The 20707-nt window shown below is 40.2% G+C and overlaps 2 protein-coding genes across 2 annotated transcripts; one reads left to right on the forward strand and one right to left on the reverse strand.

The window, feature by feature from the left end:
- Positions 1-7: 7 nt before the first annotated feature.
- Positions 8-7170, forward strand: LOC145497110 (cryptochrome-1-like). Its single transcript, XM_081476906.1, has 9 exons — positions 8-115; positions 193-344; positions 955-1148; positions 2147-2826; positions 3521-3661; positions 3831-3998; positions 5022-5162; positions 5422-5573; positions 6099-7170. Exons 1-9 carry the CDS (start codon positions 8-10, stop codon positions 6295-6297), a joined length of 1935 nt encoding a protein of 644 aa, XP_081333032.1. The 3' UTR covers positions 6298-7170.
- Positions 7171-9070: 1900 nt separating this feature from the next.
- Positions 9071-19921, reverse strand: LOC145497878 (endothelin-converting enzyme homolog). Its single transcript, XM_081477738.1, has 17 exons — positions 19088-19921; positions 18254-18310; positions 18008-18124; positions 17818-17898; positions 17223-17356; positions 16448-16676; positions 14979-15077; positions 14415-14492; positions 13791-13894; positions 13270-13328; positions 12940-12994; positions 11944-12011; positions 11456-11595; positions 10455-10520; positions 10248-10343; positions 9526-9602; positions 9071-9335 (listed from the first exon to the last, which is right to left on the reverse strand). Exons 1-17 carry the CDS (start codon positions 19859-19861, stop codon positions 9236-9238), a joined length of 2334 nt encoding a protein of 777 aa, XP_081333864.1. The 5' UTR covers positions 19862-19921; the 3' UTR covers positions 9071-9235.
- Between the last annotated feature and the right edge of the window lie 786 nt (positions 19922-20707).

The raw sequence follows: 20707 nt of genomic DNA on the forward strand, positions 1-20707 counted from the left end.
TGCAGTAATGCGTCAGTTGCGGATAGAGGGTTGGATTCCTCATGTAGCACGTCAGGCTGTTGGATGTTTCTTGACCAGGGGATGCCTTTGGGTTAACTGGGAAGAGGGATACAAGGTAGATAAAGAGCGACTAGAAGTGGTTTCATTTGTAACATAACAGCAGCAGTAAGGATTAAAATGTGTTTATTGTAGGTTTTTGACGAGCTTCAGTTGGATGCAGAATGGAGTCTGAATGTAGGCAACTGGCTGTGGCTGTCAGGAAGCACTTTTGTGAACGAGCATGTACCTTGGTTCTGTCCAGTGGAGGTTGGAAGAAAGGTTGATCCCACTGGTGAATATGTGAGGTATTTTTTATAAGAAGGCCTAAGATTAATTTTGTGAATACTGTTTTATGGGATTGCTACCTTTGGTTTGTTATGGAAGGCATTTGCCGTTTGAAATTATTGACTTTTCTTCTGTATTCAGCTTACAACATGAATGTAAACTGGACAAGACACAAAAATAATGAATGTCTGAACTAGATTGTGATGATAGTGTTAGGTTATTATTAAATGTGGTTAAGTTTTTCTTGTTGAGAGTGACAGGGTGGTCCTTGTTGGAGGGATATAATTTTCTAAACGAGGTTTCTGGAGGAGTAGAATTCTTTTTTGCACTGTAATTGTAGTTCCTTCCATTCATATTTTAATCTACTCTTTAAGATATCTTTTTCATATTTTTTTTTTTTCGCCCAGGGCACCCATCGGGTTTCGTCCACATCGTAGTAAATATCTAGAGGTGGCAAGTTGTAATGTACTGATTTTGAAACGTGGTGGAATGGATATTATCCATAAACATTGTATGGTTTACTGTTTTTTTTGATCGCGGATTTTCTAAGGTTTCCTTTCTCTGAATTGTGTAGGTTTTTGTTTATTGTTCTTAGTACCCTGATATTCTGTCTCTAAACTTTGCTTGCAGGAAATATGTTCCTGAACTGAAGAGATTACCTCTAAAGTATTTGTTTGAACCATGGAGAGCACCTTTGAAAGTGCAAAAAGCTGCACGGTGCATTGTGGGTGACGATTATCCTGAACCTGTGGCTAGTCACACTGAACAGCGGGAAATCTGTGTTCGGCGCTTGAAAGATCTCTGCATCTCTTTGGATATTTTTGGTACTTATTCGAGTATTGTTTAGAACTATTCACGATGCATACAGATTTTTGTATTCACAGTAACACTTGTACAGGTTTCTTTCCCTCTTAGTTTCCAAAGCAATTTAATGCTGTGTATCATTGTGACCCTTTGTGCCACGTGGCATGAGAGGGATAGTTAGTTAGTACTTCTGATATAAGAATGAGATCCCCTTTGTGAGGAAGAACTCGTATATAAACAACAGCCTCCATTTGACTTAAAAATATGCTCGAATATTTGTCCGCGGACATTATCTGTTCCCCGAAGCCCACAGTCTTCCTCGAGCTTCGCTGTTGGAAAACTGTTCGCCTCTCGGAACAGACAATGTCCGCGCAGTAACATCTGAGCCTATTTTTTCGCGCCAAATAGAAGCTATTGTTTATATATCTGCCACAGCTGAGAAAGAGTGACTCGAACAGTGTGGAATGAGAAGAGGGGCCAGCTGCAGTGAAACTGGCCCTGCTTCGGATGCTTTTTGTTTGTTCATGTAGTAGTTTCATTCAGCGTTTGTTATATCCCTCAACTGTTTTGTTTTCCACTGGAGAAAACCTTATGACACCGTGGGTTCAGAACTGTATAACCCTATAGTGGTCCCCTAGGACATCGTTTGGTAGATGACAAGGTCTGCTGGAAATTCAGGGAACTCTACCAACCATGATGGCGACACCGATGACAACGATAAAAAAAATTCTCGCTACTAAACTTGAATGTGTTTAGCGTCTTGTTTCAGAAGTGACCCCCTCACTGTTGAATTGGAAAAAACAATTTGGTCATTTCACATGTTGAATGTAGAACAAACATGTTAAGCGAAGACTCTGCTCCTTCTGTTTGAGAGCGTTTTCAATGCTGTTGAAATTATGTTTACCAAAATTTGACGTTCGGTGACAGAAGTCACTGCCAACCTCAGTCAAAACAAATCTTTACTCGTACGAAGCATGGCGCTTCTGTTCATTTGATCTATTAATTTTTCCCTTTTTAGGTCATAGGAGCCTTCATTGGTTCAGAAAGGACCTGAGACTTCACGACAATCCCAGCCTGCGTGAATGTCTCGCAGACAGCAAGGTGTTTTACGGAGTGTACTTCTTGGAGTGTTCTGCTGAAGATAAGATGACTGTCAGCCCAAACCGCTGGCATTTCCTGCTTCAGTCACTTCAAGACCTCGACAGGGGTCTTGCTCAGTGTGGTTCACGTCTTTTTGTGCTGAAGGGAAGACCTATGGACATGCTGCCTTCACTTTTTAAAGAGTGGGGCATCACTCGGCTGTCGTTCGAGGTTGATTGTGAGCCATTTAGGAAGAGCAGGGATGCGGTCATCACTGGTCTTACTAAACAAAGTGGAGTTGAAGTGATCAGCCGTGTTTCACACACTCTTTATGATGCTGAAGTGCTGTTGATGTCAACTGAGGGAAGAGCACCACAAGTGTTTGATGAGTTTATGGAGGTTGCATTGCAGCTAGGAAGGCCACAGATGCCGGCACCAAGGGTCAATAGACAGCTGTTTGGCTCCTGTTTGACTCCTGTAGCGAGAGACCATAACCAACAATACGGAGTACCTACCGTGGAGGAGATAGGCTTCCAAAAACCAGCTGCTACCGGCTCTTGGTTTTACCCAGGTGGGGAGCAGGAGGCTTTAACGAGAATGGAAGCAGCTTTGCAAAAGGTATTACTCCTTTTGCTATGCATATCCCTGTAGTTTGTAATTTAGGTGCAATACTCCTTGCACAGCCTTGCATGCATTTGACATTCTTTTCTTTTGAGAAGTGTGCCCAACGGAGTTCAGAACAATCTCTGTTTTGCAAAGGGAGGAAATAACGTGTAAGACAAACAACAAGGAAAAAAATAAGTGTTACTCCATCTTTTTTTAGTCATTATGAAAAAGCTTCTAATAAGGGATGTTGTACCTGTAGGAATTGTCTGTACGTCACGTATTATACGGTAACTGCAAAAATTCTCGCGTGCTAATTGGAGCTAATTGGAGCTAATTGGCGAATTTTCAATGTCAATAAGCGGACAGACGATAACGATGTTGTTATAGTAAAAACCAAATTGACTTCAATTTTTCATGCGTCTGTCCTGTCATTGTCGATGAATTTCGTCACAGCATTGTCAAAGTAGCTGTGGATTTACGAGGCGATAGCCGAGTCAACACATTGTTTTGACGAAATTCATGATCAATAACAGGACGGACGCAAGAAAAAGGGACGTCAATTTGTCAATTTCCGATGACTGTAAGCAAGAGCTATCAGCCAGTAAACTATGCTTAAAAATGGACGTGGAACTACTAGATAAGGCTAAAGCTTTCTATCAGATTGACTCTTTGTGTCTTGTAGTGAATTATTTTATTGATCCCACAGATGAAAGAGAACGATTTTTGCGATTCGCCATTAACTGCAAATTCTCTGATGCCGTCGGCAAGTCACTTGAGTCCTTACCTGAGGTTGGGCTGCCTCTCATCGCGGCTTCTTTACCAGAGAATGACTGAGGAATATATAAAGGTACACGGGAAGTCTTTTGCATGTTAATAATCCTGTAATGTGGTCTGCTTAGAGAAAAGTGTAATTGGATGTTTGCCAATGGACATATCACGTCAACAGGTGCTGCCCTTAGATAGGCACCCTATCAAGCTGTTACCAATTCCTTGAACATTTGTAAATTTCTTTGCAGAACAAGACAGTGAATCCGCCTCCAGAGGTGTACAGTAAGCTCTTTTGGCGTGAGTTCTTTTTTCTTGTTGGAAGCCAGGTGCCAGGTGCGCATGAGATGGTCAACAATTCACTAAGTCTTCAAATTCCTTGGGAAGATTCTCCAGAGTATCTTCACAAATGGAAACAGGTCAGTCTTGAAAGGAACCTCTTACCATACCGTAACGTACACAATTCTAGAAGAGTCCTAATGTCCTTCTTAGGCCTATGTTATGATATCTGTTTCGATTGTATGCTCTAGAATTTTTTATTTCATAGACCGTGTGACTTGAGGTAAATAGTCATTTTGTAAACCATAGATTTTGCAACAGATGGTTTGATACAAATATCTGTAATTTGTCAATATCGAGTATTCTGCTGGCGAGATGTAAGGAAACTATATTAGAGGAAGAATTAGATAACTAAATTGTCGGTGAGAAGTCCCTAGAACAATGACGCGGTGAGAAAAGGATCTGGAAAAGACACCAGAAACTCTGGCTCAATTCTAAAACAAAAAGTTAGCCGACAATCATTTACATCGATTATTTTGAATAAATTAGAGACAGTCTAATGTATTTTAGAGTAATTTTTGTCTAGCTAGATTGTGTGGCATTATTTATAACTTATCTTATCCATACTATCATTACTGTTTATTTATTTAATTGTTAGAACCTGAAGTGATATCGGTTTTTCCGTTTAAATACTGAAAGAGAAACCCTATAAACACCACTAAGTTATCTGCTAAATTTGCCCCCTCCATGATACCATGAATATTTCCGTCATTTGTATAGGGGACCCTTACCGTGGAAAATGCATGTTCATACAAAATCTCATACAAAAGCGCAGTCATGTGTTTGTCTGTGAAGGCGCAGTGGCCTCATGGTTAGGAGGCTTGACTCCGGATCGAGCGGTCCAAGATCGAGCCCTGGCCGGGGACATTGTGTTGTGTTCTTGGGCAAGACAAACTTTACTCTCACAGTGCCTCTTCACCTAGGTGTACAAATGGGTACCGGCGAATTTAATGCTGGGGTAACCCTGCGATGGACTAGGATCCCATCCAGGGGGAGTAGAAATACTTCTAGTCGCTTGATGCTACAGAAACCGGGATAAGCTCCGGCCTGATGGACCACTTAGCTTGTGTGCATAATTTACCTTTACCATGTGTTTGTCGCAGGGTATGACTGGTTTTCCTTGGATTGACGCTATTATGAGACAACTCCACTTAGAAGGATGGATTCATGACGTTGCCCGAAAGGCCGTTGGCTCATTCTTGACACGTGGTTGTCTTTGGATTAGCTGGGAAGAAGGGTTTAAGGTCAGTTTTACTGAGTGGTCGCCAAGCAAAGTAGGTTGCAATGTGTGTTGATTAGCACTTAAGTGCTCTAGATAAAATACTGGACGCTGAAATTTCAAAGGCTCTAGAGTAGCTTAAGCCAACATTGATGAACTTTCCTGAGTGGTACATTTATTTGTCAGGCAAGCCAAGAGTATTTTGGTAGGTTATCTGACTTGTCCATTATGATCTATCTACTCTTGATTTCAGTAATGAATAGCCTATTTTTTGTTCATTGTAGGTTTTTGACGAGCTTCAGTTGGATGCAGAGTGGAGTCTGAATGTAGGCAACTGGCTTTGGCTGTCAGGAAGCACTTTTGTGAAAGAGCATGTGCCTTGGTTCTGCCCAGTGGATGTTGGGAAAAAGATTGATCCCACTGGTGAATATGTGAGGTTTGTTATTTTAATTCCACTTTTGCCCAGTTTGTACTTCATTCTTCTGCCAGCTTGCAAGTGAAGAGAGCTGGGGGATGTTTGATCTGCACTCCGAAGCCAGTGTACTATAAACAAGTTATGGGGAGTCTTCGCCTTTTCGTTGATGCTCTTTGTTTTCACCTCTCTCCTCTAGCCTAGCCACAATGTGATAATTCATCATTGACGTTTTTCTTCGGAATGCTTTTCGCCAAGGACTGTTGACCAGATTTGTTGCCCTATTGGTGCAGTTGGTCTGCTTTAAATTTTGTCGAGGAAGTAAGAACCAGTGAAAGAAATACGAAGACCTGTTAGTGATGAGAACAGTTGTCAGTGATGCCGCATGATGGTCTAAACGTTCATTTTAGACTCGAAACATTCTATTAAATATACCGTCAATAAGGAGAAGAGTTTTGGCTCGTCTGTTAACTTTGGTCATAGTTTATTTCTTTCAAGTAGTACGCTGTTGCGACATCATTAACCCTCATTTCTTTAATTTTGTTCCAGAAAATATGTCCCAGAGGTAAGAAACCTTCCCACAAACTACATTTTTGAACCGTGGATGGCACCACGTGATCTCCAAGAGTCTTGCGGCTGTGTGATTGGTCAAGATTATCCTGCCCCACTTGTTGATCACAGGCAGCAACGCGTTGTGTGTGTGCAGCGGCTCCGCGACCTCGCTTTCAAATTATCTGCTACCAAGTGATTGTTCCACGAAGCTGACATTAACATGGGACTTCTTCCCCTTGTCCCTACCTAATCCGGCCACATCTCAGTTTGTTCAGTAGTATTTGCTATATAGTTTGTCTATATGCGGAAAAAGTTAAGAGTAAGTGGTAACGATAGTTTGACGTAGCAATGACGTAATTCATCACTTGCCGCTCTACATCAACTACGATTTGATATTTACTCAAGTATATGTTGCAACGTTGACTGTGCTGGATTCATAGAATAGTATTTACAATACAATAAGATTTATTAGGTTCCCGAGAGTATCTTCATACCTAATTTACCTAAGTGTTGTCGTTACTCTGGTCGACAAAAGCTTAGTTTTCTTTTTCCTCCTACCCTTCTCTTAGGTTCAACAGGAATTTTCCGAGTTTCACGCCAAACGATATAATTAAAACTTGGCAGGAGAGGTTCTTATAAAGAGAACTTATTTATCTCGGACGACACTTTGCTGTGACTTTGTAGAAACCGTTGCTTGTGGAGGGGGAAGGGGACGAGGAGGATCGGTGAAGGGCTTAGAGATTTGTTAAGACCACTTAGGTTATATGCGGTCGTTTGTTATTCAGATAATATTATCTTCAAGAAAGTAATCAACTTAACTAAGTTAAAAGAAGTGCTGGAATATATATTAATAAAAATGTGTAAATCAAATTTAAGGCAATAAAAGTACCGAAACTTGAAATACAATGTTGAGATTTCGAAATTCCTTCATTACCGTAGTCTACGAATGAATATGTCTTCATATCTTCTTGCCGTAAAGTCTGGTCTATGTGTGGTGGTAACTCCCCTTATTTTCAGATTTAGCAACCTTTTTTTTTTCCTTTGGAAGGTTCCTGTTCAAGAGATTGCTATTTTCGGGTCACTCAAACGTATCTTGTATATGAAAACACAACTGGTACACAATGTGAACAAAAACATAACTGGTTTTGTTTATGGCAAACGTTTGACAGTTTTATAGTCAACCAAAAAGTTCACATTGAAAAGAATCAATGTCCAGACAACGTTTGCATCGTCCTTAGTATTTTTTTCTTTTCCACTTTAGAGGCTATTTATTAGACGCGTTAAATTTCCTACGGTTAAACATGCGTATGAGGTTGGAGCGGGGGGAGGGGGACGTTACTCAGCGAGCTTTGCGGTACTCACTAGTGTAAAGGCACTGCTATGTTTTGATGGGTACCGTAGAATTCCGAAAGTAACGGCCCCCGTTACTTTCCGATTTAGCAGGCGAAAGGGGCCGCTACTTTCGGGTAGCCGTTACTTTCGGATGGTTAAAAAACGCTTTTACAGTAACAGTCGTTTCAGACAAAGCGGACACGTAACACAAGAAATTAAACATTCCGTTAATGACCATTTATGTAGGTTTTCAACTACCCCCGTAAACAGAGCAGACTGTGTCGACAAAAAAGGCCCAAAACCGGTTTGTACTGTAGGACGAAAGTATAACGGAAGCATTATATCATAGTACAACTGATTACCCTACAGTATATCATTTGACTCTGCTGCTAGCCAAATACAGCTTATAAATTATAGTTTCAAGGAAAATTCAGTCACGTTAGGAATGAAATCACAGATAACTCTTCAAGTCATTGTTCAGTCATACATTCAGGCTGTTCCATCTGCATGACCCGCGCTTGAGAACAGAGACCGCCAAGTCTCGGGTGGACCGCTACTTTTGGGGGCACCGTTACTTTCGGGGTTCACTGAGGAAGGTTAAGAAATTAACGTTTCGGGGAGCCGTTATTTTCGCAGGGGCCGGTACTTTCGGAATTTTACGGTATTCACCAGTTGTATAATGATGGATGAGTAGTCAAGAAGCGTTATCACTGTACTATTCTCTAAATTGTTGTCAAACTTCAACTCCTCTTGTCGTGAATTATGAATGACGTGCATCGCGACTACCGGAGGGGGGTGGGGGAGGGGCTCAACAGGTCCATTTTTACGGAGAAAGGTTAGCCTAAGCAAGGCGCAACTGCTATAAGACAAAGGAACCTCAAGCAAGTTTAAGCATGTTTTGTGTTTTGAAGACAAAAGCGCGAACTAAACAGGGTTAATCCGTGTTATCACTTTAGATAGAAGTGCTATCTGCTTGGATTCCATTTCGAATGCGGGATCATTTGTCAGCTCACTTACTTCGGTCGGTGGTTTCTCATCTAATCACGATGGTGAAGTGCGTAGTCATCCTACATGGCCTGCATCTCATTCATCTCTCCACGTATACTTACGTTATCCGCATCTCATTTGACCCTCGACATATAACTACCTGGCCGTTCAGTTAATTCTGTGATAATCTCTTCATGTTAAACCAAGTGATCTGTTCTTGAACTGTAAAACTAGAGGGTGGTATGAGTTACTGCATTATTGATCATGTGCGAATTCACAGCAACGAGGGACGAATTTCTTGCTGAGCACGTTACAAGCCATGTTCTAAGGTAATCTTCACGTCCATCTTAGTGAATGGCAATAAAACATTGATTTATGTCTATATGAGGTATATAACAGCAAGAATTAGAGGCCATTTATGATAAGCATTCTATTGACTCTATTTACAGATTTGGCGATCTGTTATTGGATTCTCTTCTTGCAGTTGGAAAATCTCCTGATCACTTTATCACTCATAGTTTACTTTCTGAATTTCCGTAATCTGATCGTTGTTATTTATATTGTTAATGCAGGTGTAGAAGACGTTTGTGTTAAAAGACAATATATTACAGGGCACTTTGTTTTACAGAATTTTGGCACAAAACTGCTGAGTTATTTGATTAGATGGCAATCTGTTTCAGCTAGCACCTTAACTGATAAAACTGCCTTTTGCCAAAACACGCGGGTGTACCCAAGGTGACGTCACGAAGGCCTTATTTTTATCAACATTATCTACATGGATACGTAAACTTGATGTGAACCAAACTGATCCAGTTTCACCACAGTCTGCAGCGCTGCTCGGGATTCAAGGGGCTTCCTTTCGGACAGTTATACGCCTTGGCAAATTCTTCCATATTGGACAAAACACCATTTACCCTGAAAGTAACGAGTAACATCTGTCAAGCTCTAAAGACTCAAGTGTTCATGAAACATCAATTCTCCTCGCGGACCAAAATATACTTCTTTCAATGATAGTTATGGGGGTTTGGCAGTAAAACAGGAGCGATTATCATGGCTCCTGATCCCATGGGCGCGCTTTAAACTGAGGAGCCAGGAAATGACTTACCTATAAATAGGTAAAGCGTGTGGATCAGCTTTAGCTCTCCTGAAGATCTGTGTGGGACTAAAATTACTGCACCACATCTGACAGGAAAAGAACCCAAAAAAACAGAAGTTGTGTCGATAGTAATAACTTTGATATTTCACACACTTGTTCGCAAAACCCACCTGAAGTATTTTATATTTCTACCCAATCAGGTCTTCTGGATTGCGTTATCGTCGTACACAAGCACAATATAACATTTTCAAAATGGCGACGATCATCTCTAACGGTTCTGTTAGAAGCGTTTTCAAATACAATCGGACCTCTTCTTACAGACAACTCTATAAAAAGGAAACCTCCATATTACGGACAGTTGACTTGGTCCCAGCGTAACTAGAATTCATATACATTTGACCCTCTTTAGTACGGGCACCAACCTGCCAACGGGCGACAACTGAGTGTCCGTTTTGTAGAGGTGTTTGCAATATAGAGGTAGAGGGTGTCCGTAAGGAGAGGTTCGACCTCTAGCTCTATATCGCGGACACCTCTCTCAGCTGTTGTCCTTTGGTGTCCGTACTAAAGATGATCGATTCTGTTTTCTTCGACCTTATGTTTTTAAGGATTTGTGTCTTTTTTACTATAATCTTGCCAACTAGTGTAATTTTAACTTCGGCCAATCTGTGATCCCATGTGACTAGGAACCGAAAAATCTTTCAAAAGATTGACGTGATTTTAAATGTTATTACTTGTGCATAACTCAGGAAGAACATCTGTTCACTAGATCTCTTCAGACCAGGCACCAGCTCCTCAACGCCACGTTCTCGCACCCAGTTTTTGTAAGCCTGTGAGAAAAAATGGCAATACTGAATAATATCTACTCATAACAAAACAAAACAAAACAACAGTCTGTTCCTACAATATTTTAAGTAATGTAAAAGTGTTCTTCTGCTCACCCTAAAGGCAATCTTGAGAGCTCCATTGTCGGCAATGTTCTCGGATAATGTTAGTCGACCGTCAACCTAAAGAGTTAGGATATTGATTTACTAGGTTTTACTTTAAACACTACATTGTTAGCATTTGCCACTTTTACTTGATTTAAAGATTCTTGCGCTTATGTAACATTTGTGTGACATGAAGCGACAACAACTGTCTGTACTATGTAGACATCGTGAACGCAATGCTAAGCCAATGTTCTACCAGTACGGTCTTCGCGTTAGGTTGACAATATGGATATATTTGTGGCTTGAGAGAAGCTCTGCGAGAGGGAAGTGTCAAAAAACTTTATTTCAGTGTCAAGGGAATTAAACATAACAATGAAGCAAGGCTGATAAATACGTGAAGAGCTTAACGGGACAACAACATGAGAGAGTCCAAACTGAAAGCCAAGAATTGCAACCCGCGTGGACAGCTGTTTCGACCTGGTTGGGTCTCGTCAGCACGGTGTAGCATGCAGCAAGAAGTGAAGCAACCTACTGGCTGACCGATCCGGCGTCCATCAAATACACATGATAGTAATAAGCTCAGATGAGACTCAAATCCAAATCTTTGCGGATTGGTCAATGTCACATGTAAAACGCGTGACAACGGACAATAGGCAAAGATCCAGAATATCATATCTTTGTCGCGGTAAGGAGACTGCGGACAGACAAAAACTGTGCCGCAGAAAATACATGGCCAGCATTATTGTTTGCGGTCTCTCGCATCATCGTATCAAGGGATTTAGCATTTCTGCTAACTGGGGACACGATAAGTTATTTACAATATCAAAATAAGTTAATTAGAATTAAATTTTATAATCTAAAAAAAAAAAAACAGTCTCTCTTCCGGCGCGCTGATCATGAGCTTAGTACCACGCCTTCTTCAGTCAAGTCGGTAAATGATGAATAAAATTTCCCGTGGTTCACAGACTCTAGCCGCTAGCTCCACTATACGCGATACGCTTCTCCTTACGTACAAATATCTTTCGGCCATACACATCTAGTGGGTATTCATTGTACTGGTCGACCAGGCATTGGGATCTGTTTTGGAATCCAGTTAATGTGAAGTTGCTCCACCACGGCTTGCCGATCTCACCGTATTTATTAAAAAGACGACCTACAATGATGAGTTAACAAAGAAAGTCAATAGCAGCAGCTTTTAATAACAACGATATCAACAAACATGACAGATGATAACCACCTGATTTTAAAGATTTTTGAGATACATACCTCCTCATTTTATAAGCAAAACCCCCAAACAATAGTAGTCCCCAATGCGGAAAACTTTTGTCTCTTTTGTCTCTTTTGAATCCAGCAAATAAAGCGGATAATTTCGGAAGCATCAAATGGCGCCTTTTTTTAAACAAAATTTCTCGTCAGTCTTTAGCCGGCGAAGGAAATTATTAGCTAGGGAAGGTTTGAATCGCTAACGCAGCCACTACAGCTATGCTGTTATATTCCTTACCGACGTTATCAAAGCCATGAGTAAGCTCGTGAGCCAAGACTATGCCAATTCCTCCAAAGTTCACTGCTCTGTGTATATGAACAAAGGTAAGTCTATAGAGTAACGTTGCTGAAAACATCTTTTAGATAGCATTTAGGGTGCCCGCTAAATAATATGCCTCCAGTATTTAATGTGTATTTATTTATTTTAGTGTGAACGCTAAACAGTTTTCCTCCAATATTTAATGTGACGCTAAGTAATATGCCTCCAACATTTAGTGTGACCTCTAAACAGTTTGTCTCCAGTATTTAGTGTGACCGCTAAACAGTTTTCCCCCAGTATTTAATGTGATCATGTCGCTAAACAGTTTGCCTCCAATATTTAGCGTGCCCCCTAACCCTTTGAATACCAATTACGCATATATGCGTGATTAATGGTCGTGCTCTTAGTACCACTTGTGACGTCATCAATTTAAATGTCATCAGATATTCTTGATAAGCAGATAGTAGTGCTAGGCTAGCCCTTTCCGCACAATGGTCAGGTTTAGATATCGACGACATTCCGACGTCGCAAATCGAAAAACAAGGTTATCAGTTTTGGCGCAAAAATGGTGGTAAAATGGTCCACAACGCCTATGATTGATCAAGGTCCATTTCTAGGCTTCGCCCGTAATTAACATCCAACTTTTCACTGCAGCCAGAAAGAACATACAATGCAAAAGGTAGCCAGTGTAAAAGGGCAGAGAAAAACAGAAAGGAAAGGGCCAACAAACGAAATTGAGAACGGTTAATTGAGAACGATTAATTTTGGCTTATGCGCATGCCCGTAATTGAAGTTTTGCTCAATTTTGTACCTAATCCTCGAAAAATCTCTCCTTTTAGTAAAAAAAAAAGCTTTTTTAACAAAACTTAGGCTTACTTAGCCTCATGGCAGCTAAAAAACCTGACAAAACGGTTAAAAACGGTATTTTTTGGCGAAAGTTTGGTATTCAAAGGGCTAAATAATATTCCTCCATACCGTGGTGCTAAGCGGCCGTGGTAAAATGGAGGCTGAAGTATCCCTGCCAGGACATCTGCAATAAAGAAATAGTAGAGTCATAGTGGTGTGATTTATCTTGCAGTATTGAGAACCATAACTAAGCATGAACCAGTTATACAACAAAAACTCGATAGTTCGTGCAGGTGGTTTGAGGAACTTAATTTTGCTCAGGAGGTCATAGATTTAACTCCAGATAGGAGAGAACTCGGATATATATATTTTTTCTGGTTAGCTTGTGTCACAGGATGATTCACTTGTCGCATCTTAGATAAATATTACATATTTTTGGCACCGCATGTCAAGACTTACTTATTTCATTTTTCTCTCGTTGGTAGTATGCATTAACAGATTGCGGCCCATCGAACCATCTATAATAGAACCAAGAAAGACAAAACTAATTGCGTTTGCCATAATGTAACCTCCACACTCTCTTTATGAACGTCGTGAATGTATGCCGTGTGAATTAAAAGCAGAGTTAAGAAACAGCACATCACACCCATTTGACAACTACTGCCTCAGTAGTGCAGTTGAACTTGCAATTTTGTTTTCAATTTTCAGCGCGGCTGATGGCGAGGCGTGAGTGTTGCATTACATCAAACCGGCAATATCTTCCAGCTGCATGTTAATGACCTTCTTTATTCTCATCGCAGTCTGGAAAAAAATCTCAAATTAAAGTTTAAAACAAATGTTTGTTTTAGCATTAATTGTAACAAGGATTACAGGACTGGAATTTAAGAGCATGGGTTAGTATCGGCTGTCTGGTGATACTGATATTAGCATGCGCATTATGTGAGGAACATTCATCGCTGCAAAACAGCTAATGCACTTACTGTCCACGCGTTGAAGGCTTTCTCAGCTTAGCGAGAGACTGTGCCGAGTACCACTTGCTGACATTTACTTCGTTCAACAAAAATCTTGTGTCGTCTACTTCAAGCTAAAAAGAAACAAAACGACTCATGTTTGTACGGGAAAGCTGAAGAAACATTGGCAGCCATTTTGGTCATTGCTGAATTATTGATTTTATCTATAATCGTCCCTTAGTTACATAGTTTAGTTAGCATATCCCTTGAATCCCTCCCCCCGAAACCTGGGAGTCTCTTCTCTGTGAATTCTCCACAGAAGTGTTTCAGATAGCCTCGATTTCCAACCTCGTTCCCAGGACTTTTCCCTTAAAGATTTCTCTAAGGGCAAAGCCCTGGGAACATGGTTGCTCGATTTCGTCTAGCATGAAAAAAATATTGCTGACTACTCTGGACTGGACCCTGATTCCCACCTGTGATCATCGATGGAGACGCAAAGAATAGGTAGAGTAGAAAAAGTTACCTACCGAGGTCTGTTGTTCCCGTACCAAGAAAGGGAAAAAAGAAACGAAAAGGGAATGGGGAAGGATACACCGAAAAGACACTGTTTATGATGGATACTTGAAGTAGCTTGATGATTCAACTGACACTCACCCCTTGATAGTACTCTCTGAGTAGAGTTCTATTCACACATATTTCTGGGTAACCGATCTTCTCGACCATCGCATCTTCCTGGGAGAGAACAAAAGATTATCGATATACTTCAACATGTTAACGTAAGTTCTCAGTGCATTGTTAATAACATATTTTCACTATGTTGCCATTTGAATACGAATTTAATTATAGTCAGATGATATCATCATGCCAAATAAATATTCATGCTAATAGAACGAATAGACAACTGAGACAGTTGACAAATAATAGACGAAATGGAAGTTGCACTATATTTCGAGGAAACGTTTTCATTCTAATTGATGAAGAGTAGTACCTTTGAAATTTCGTGATGGTGGACGGGTCAAAGTAACTTCAAAAATAATTGGTAGAGCGATAAAATTTTAAAAGCTCCTTACATAGAAAAACTGACCGATTACAAGAAGTAACTTGTCATTGTTATCAAATATTCTCACCTGGTACACAACTTTGACCAATATGGTTTGTTTTCTTTTCCAGAGCATAGCGCGGCAACCTAAGAAAAGTGATAAGCCTGTAAAATATTACCTTTTGGTATAGTCTTGGTTTTGTTTCGCTGTCTATCCAAGTCAAATCAGCCACTTCCTCTCGGAAAGCTTTTCTGATATTGTCCATCATTTCGCTCATCTAGGAAAATACGATTTAATTCCGTCAGTGAATTGAACTCGATATCTGACAGGTTTTATTGAATTAAACAACTTTTACTGTACACTCCGCTGCAGCGCATCACTTTTCTAACTGTTTGAAAGTTTCAACCAAGAGAGGATAAAGGGTGAGAGAACTCAGACAACTCACATAGACCTTACTCAATCTAGAGAAGATAAAGAGTAAGAGAACTCACATAGACCTTACTCAATCAAGAGAGGATAAAGGATAAGAGAACTCACATAGACCTTACTCAATCAAGAGAGGATAAAGGATAAGAGAACTCACATAGACCTTACTCAATCAAGAGAGGATGAAGGATAAGAGAACACACATAGACCTTACTCAATCAAGAGAGGATAAAGGATAAGAGAACTCACATAGACCTTACTCTCAAGTTAATCCCTCTCAAGTTATTTGTAGATATGTTATCCAGTTCCAACGCCCGTTCTGTAGATATTTTCTTGCTGGATGAAAATGATTGCAAAGCCGTTTGGACTGTCCACATGAGTAAAATGCGCGTCATAGGGCTGGATCACACGATTGGTAATTTCTAGACACTCCTGGGATTTATGACGTCAGGAATGATGTACAAAATAACTCGATAGGGATTATTTTATGAATAGTGACCACATGCCGAGGATTAACATCATGTAATAATTAATATTCTTACTTATTATTATTATTATTGTTATTCTGAATTTTTACCAGATACATGTAAGATTCAAGTTTGTATGAAAAAAGTACTCAATAAAGTTTGTATTAATTATTATTATTATTATTATTATTACCCTGTTACCCTCCATTCTTTCTTGTTTCAACCAAATAATTGAAAAAGGTTTTCTTAGTAGGACACAAACTTGCTTTAGACTCATTAAAAACCAGCCCAGTTTTACCGTTTTCCAATTCCGCTCGTTAATTCTGCAGTCTCCCTATGAAATGTTTTGAATATATATGGCTCTTTAAGAAGTCAATTATCCCGTTGTCCAGACTGAAAAATTCCGATTTGTATTAGAACGTCCAAGAATAAAATATGCTGTCACCGTTAGAAGAAGACAAGTTTTAAGCACACCCCGTGTAAATTATTAGTTCCGTTCAACGTTGGATAGCGTTGCAGATCAGCACCCAAGACGAACAGTTAACCATCCCAATCGGAAATGGTGGAACAAAACCTCGATTCCGGCGCTATTCTCTATTAGAATCAGAAGTCTTAGGATCAGGTTTGGTTGGGACACCTTCAGATGCTTCAATCAAATCACTGAACCAAACCGAGTTAAATAGTTGTCTAAGCAGAATCTGGCATTAAGATTTAAACTGATGTAATGCTAGAAAAGATCGTATTTGCGACAAACCAGTGGAATCATCCTCTTGTCAAATGCCTTTTCTATATATAAGCTTCCAGTAGCAAACGTGAGCCCGCGGTAGTAGTTGGTCGTTGTAATGCACGTCAGCCATCTTGCTGGTTCAGCTTTGATATGAGAAGTTTGCCTTTTGTATTTGGCTTCAGCCTCTCGGAAAGGCTTGGAGAGGAATGGGATTAGTCTCCTTAACACTGTCCAGATGAAGTAATCGGACAGGGTTCTGTTGGAAATAAGCATTGCAGAATTGAGTTAAAACTACGCTGTTCAGATACGACCAAAACGATGAAATAAGCAGTGGGTTGTTATAACCGGCCCTTATTACATTCCAGTAGGGGTAGAACACCAGAAAATGATCCCTGAGCCATTTTAAAAGGCACATAAGCTTCTTGGCTTCTTGCAAATACAATAAATTGCCTCAATTAAATTTTGACGCCAATTGAAATTTAGCCTGGTCCAGGCTCCTGGTCGGTGGAGACGATCGAAAAAGCGGGTGGCACACGAACGAACGGGTCTGGGTCCGGTCATCACCCGCACGCTTTTTCGATCATCGATCCCACAGTAACCCCTCTGACCGCCTGGAACGAGCGAAATAAATTTTGTCCGTTGAAGTGGTTCCAAAAAGCGACCACTCCTCTTACAAGTGGATACACTTTTTACCATCGTAATTCAAACCAACAGCTGATCTAGGTGACAATGCAGATGCTTACACCTAAATGCCTAATAGGACAAGTTGTTCATCACAGACTGCTTCTCTAGTAATACTTACACGTTATCTGCAGCAAGCACAACATCGGACATATTTCGGAGATACTCGGGCGCAGGGACGATGATATTCTCGGAAGAGTTTAGTGTAATGTTATACTGAGGGAACAAGCTGTTGAAATGCGACAGCCATTGAAACTGTGAAGTAAAAGAACGTTTTTAAGAAATGGCAATACTACGATTAGCTGGTGTCAGGCAAAAATATCGAGCACAGTTAACTTTTTGTAAATATGAGGAAAATCCCGAAAGTTTTAGCAAACAACAAAAACTGAAGACAGATTGAAATTTGTGAGAATCTTCAGACGAGGAGAGCATCAAATGTAGAGTACCAGTATTACTGAGCCTTAACCGGATGCATTCTCCTTACGAAATAATTTACATCGTACGACACGTTACTGGCCACTAATAGCTGATTTTGTCTTGGTTTTGCGGTACTAATAAATAAATCAATTAATTACTGCAGGAAAGAAAACTAGAAATAAACTTCCTTCCGCGTAGTAGTTGTAAGAATGATAAGAAACCGAGTTACAGTTGATCCTCTAATACGAGTTGGAAAGTAGACTGAGTGCTAGAAATGAGCCACAAAATGTTTCTTTTACCCCAGGAGCGAGTTTCTGGAGTTCTTCTATTGTAACTGTGTTGTGCGTATTCTCGTAAAGGAACGCCTGAGAAGGCATACTCTGCAAAGAAAACAAGAAATAGAAAAAAGATAAGTTATGTTGAAAGCTAAAAATAGTATCAAAGCAACACGTGGCCAAGCATCTGATCACGTGTCTACAGTCACTTTACCCGAGCAAGTTGTTCTTCAAACTTGAGAATTCCCCACATGTGCTGTAGAATGGTAGATTTCTGTCCTCCAAGAAGCATACCTACTGTTGTCATATATTCAAGATATGCATTCTTCTTCTAACAAAGAAAAAATAATTCAAATAACAACATATATAAAATGAAAAGAAGCAAAGGAAAAGCTGAATAGTTGTAAACTGAACTTATCTGAGCAAGGTAATAAAATACTCATTTTCTTACCTCAATAACTCTGTCGTTGTTTGCCAGATACTCTTCACGGATCAAGCTTAATTCAGGGAGAAGAAGCTGAAAGAATAAAAACAACGGCAATTTAATCCAAACAGATGATAGCAAAATGAAATATTTCTTCAGACTTATTCCATAAAACCAGGCAAAATGAGCCGCTCTCAGTCAATTGTGTGTAACCGTGCAGCAGCTAGCGGTCTCCTACTTTCAAAGCCTGGGCTAATGACGCTGCAGAGGTTTCCTTCAGGCGGATTTCTTGATTAGCTTAAAACTTTCCGTTACTGCATGTTTCACGGCATTACCGAACTGACCATACGAAGAAAATTTAAATAGTGCCCTCGCCGATCTAGAGGATGAAACAATTAACAAGGAATTAATCAAAATAACTCGGTCACTTTTCTTACCACTGTCGACTACATAAACAAAGAAAAAACACGTATGAAAATCAAAACGACACATGGCTATTGCAGTTATCCAGCAACAGTTTGGAAATTGACAAAAGGCATATTTATGCACAGTATTGGTGATGTCAATACAAAGCTTCCTATCACAAAGACATATGTTTGTCAGTTTCCTTTCCTTTAATTGTTCTTATGTCAAATTACCACATTTAGACCAAAGCAAAAGTAAACATTTATACTTGCAGCATGAATTTAGGTAAGTTTAATTATAATTTCTATAAGATTTATCGTAAGGTTAATTTTGAAACTATGGGATCTTTGATACGATTTGAGAATAGATTCGTTGTCGTTTAGATTAGATTTCGTTGTATATAACTGAAAAACTACAGTCACCCCAATACGCCTGGCACATAGCTTGGTGTTATTGTAAGCTTACCTTTACAATATGTTTTGTGGAATGTCTAGGGTTTGTTAGCACATCAATGGTAAACAAAGGAGAGGAATGCAAAAATGTTTTTTGAATCTTTACTAGGGCACTCTTCCAGTTCCAGGCTGTCCCACTCCACGTTTTATTGTCCAAAGCCCAGGATCCAAGGCTCTCGATAAGCTCCAAAATTTGCTGTTTGGTTGTCCTTTCAACTTCTTTCTCATTCATACACGAGCGATAATACCTCTTCGCTTTCATAACCGGATCATCACGTTTTCCGGTGACATCTTCCAGCATATTTCGGAGCTTCTCATTGTTGGCTTGAATCTTCTTGATGAATGTAATATACTCGTTTTGGGAGGAAGGAATCGGGTTGTCCCGTATCCAGCCGTCGCAGGCAAAGTGGAAAAAGTCCTCGCATGGGTCCATGGACTCGTTCATGTTCCGTTTAAAGCGTGCTGCAAGCTCAAGACATTCTGCTGTGTTGCACACGCTTGGCTTGAAGTTTCCAGTGGTAGGATTTGGAGGAGGTGTTGAGGATGTCCCGCTATTGTTAGTCTCCGATGGTTTAGGGACTTCTTCGTTCTGTATTGAAAGCTCCACTGCAAATAACGTAGCTAGAATGACGCAGATCAACAAAAGTATTCCACACAGGCACAAAAGACATACTTCTACTCGTGTTCGACTTTTGCGGAACGAAGTGGAGTTGATTCCAAGACTCTGGGTACTGGGCGCAGAGCACAGCTCTATTCCACCGCTACTCTTGTTCTTATGTGCTCCCATCGATGGCTGCTGCTGTGAAGATTGCTGCTATCAGCTAAACAAACAATTTTGTTATTAGATTCCAAACACTAACAACCTGACCAACAATAAAAAGTTCCACAAGTGCTTAAGTCTCTTAATTAGCCTTTCTTACTATTTCTTTATGCCGTTATTGTATTAAATCAGCGATTTCATAAGTCAGAGTTCAATAGTCACGTCAGTTATGTTAGATCAGACAATAGATCTCCAGGTGAGAGTTCAAACCATCACCACAGCCCTGGCTTTGCTTGACGATGGGGTTAATAATGCGAAGGAATTACTTATTCATTTCACCGTCGCCTACAACTAAACAGGTGTAATAAAGTTTGCCATTAATGCACGAACAACAAAATAGAAGCTGGTCGCAGTGTCCTTATTGCTTGAGGTATTGCTTGAGGTATTGCTTGAGGTATTCAACTATGCTAGCCTCAACGGTCTCAAATAAGGTATCGACTTTTTGGTCACGTCATAAATAGAGTAGGGAAAATCGAAGATTTTGGTCATAAATAGGGTAAGGAGGCTGCACGCCCCCACAATGTGGAAAAGGGGCATCACCTTAAATTCCTTATGATTATCAGTATGACCATGATACTGATATTTACATGTAATGCCGGGAAAAATAAAAAACACTTCGACTACCTAACCTAAACATTCGATAAATATGGTCATATAGAGCTACCGGGAGGCAACACTTCACCGGGCTAAGCCAAACAAGCCAAACAAAATGGTTCAAAATAGAACGGCACAAAGCGTAACCTACAGCCGTGGTAACATGATTCATCCTCTTGGGAGATGCGCGACGTCGGGGCACTTTTTGATGGCCGGGTT

Source organism: Orbicella franksi, chromosome 9 (genome assembly GCF_964199315.1).
Source record: "Orbicella franksi chromosome 9, jaOrbFran1.1, whole genome shotgun sequence".
NCBI classification, from domain to species: Eukaryota; Metazoa; Cnidaria; class Anthozoa; order Scleractinia; family Merulinidae; genus Orbicella; species Orbicella franksi.

Bases quoted from the DNA above. Each gene is read 5' to 3' on its own strand.
- LOC145497878 (XM_081477738.1), bottom strand. From the start codon at position 19,861: ATGGGAGCACATAAGAACAAGAGTAGCGGTGGAATAGAGCTGTGCTCT. The intron at 17,899-18,007 runs GTAAAGTGACTG...TTTTCTTTGCAG, and splicing joins TTGAAGAACAACTTGCTCGG to AGTATGCCTTCTCAGGCGTT. The intron at 11,596-11,943 runs GTAAGGAATATA...TCATCATTGTAG, and splicing joins TCATGGCTTTGATAACGTCG to GTCGTCTTTTTAATAAATAC.
- LOC145497110 (XM_081476906.1), top strand. From the start codon at position 8: ATGCGTCAGTTGCGGATAGAGGGTTGGATTCCTCATGTAGCACGTCAG. The intron at 1,149-2,146 runs GTACTTATTCGA...TTCCCTTTTTAG, and splicing joins CATCTCTTTGGATATTTTTG to GTCATAGGAGCCTTCATTGG. The intron at 3,999-5,021 runs GTCAGTCTTGAA...TGTTTGTCGCAG, and splicing joins ATCTTCACAAATGGAAACAG to GGTATGACTGGTTTTCCTTG.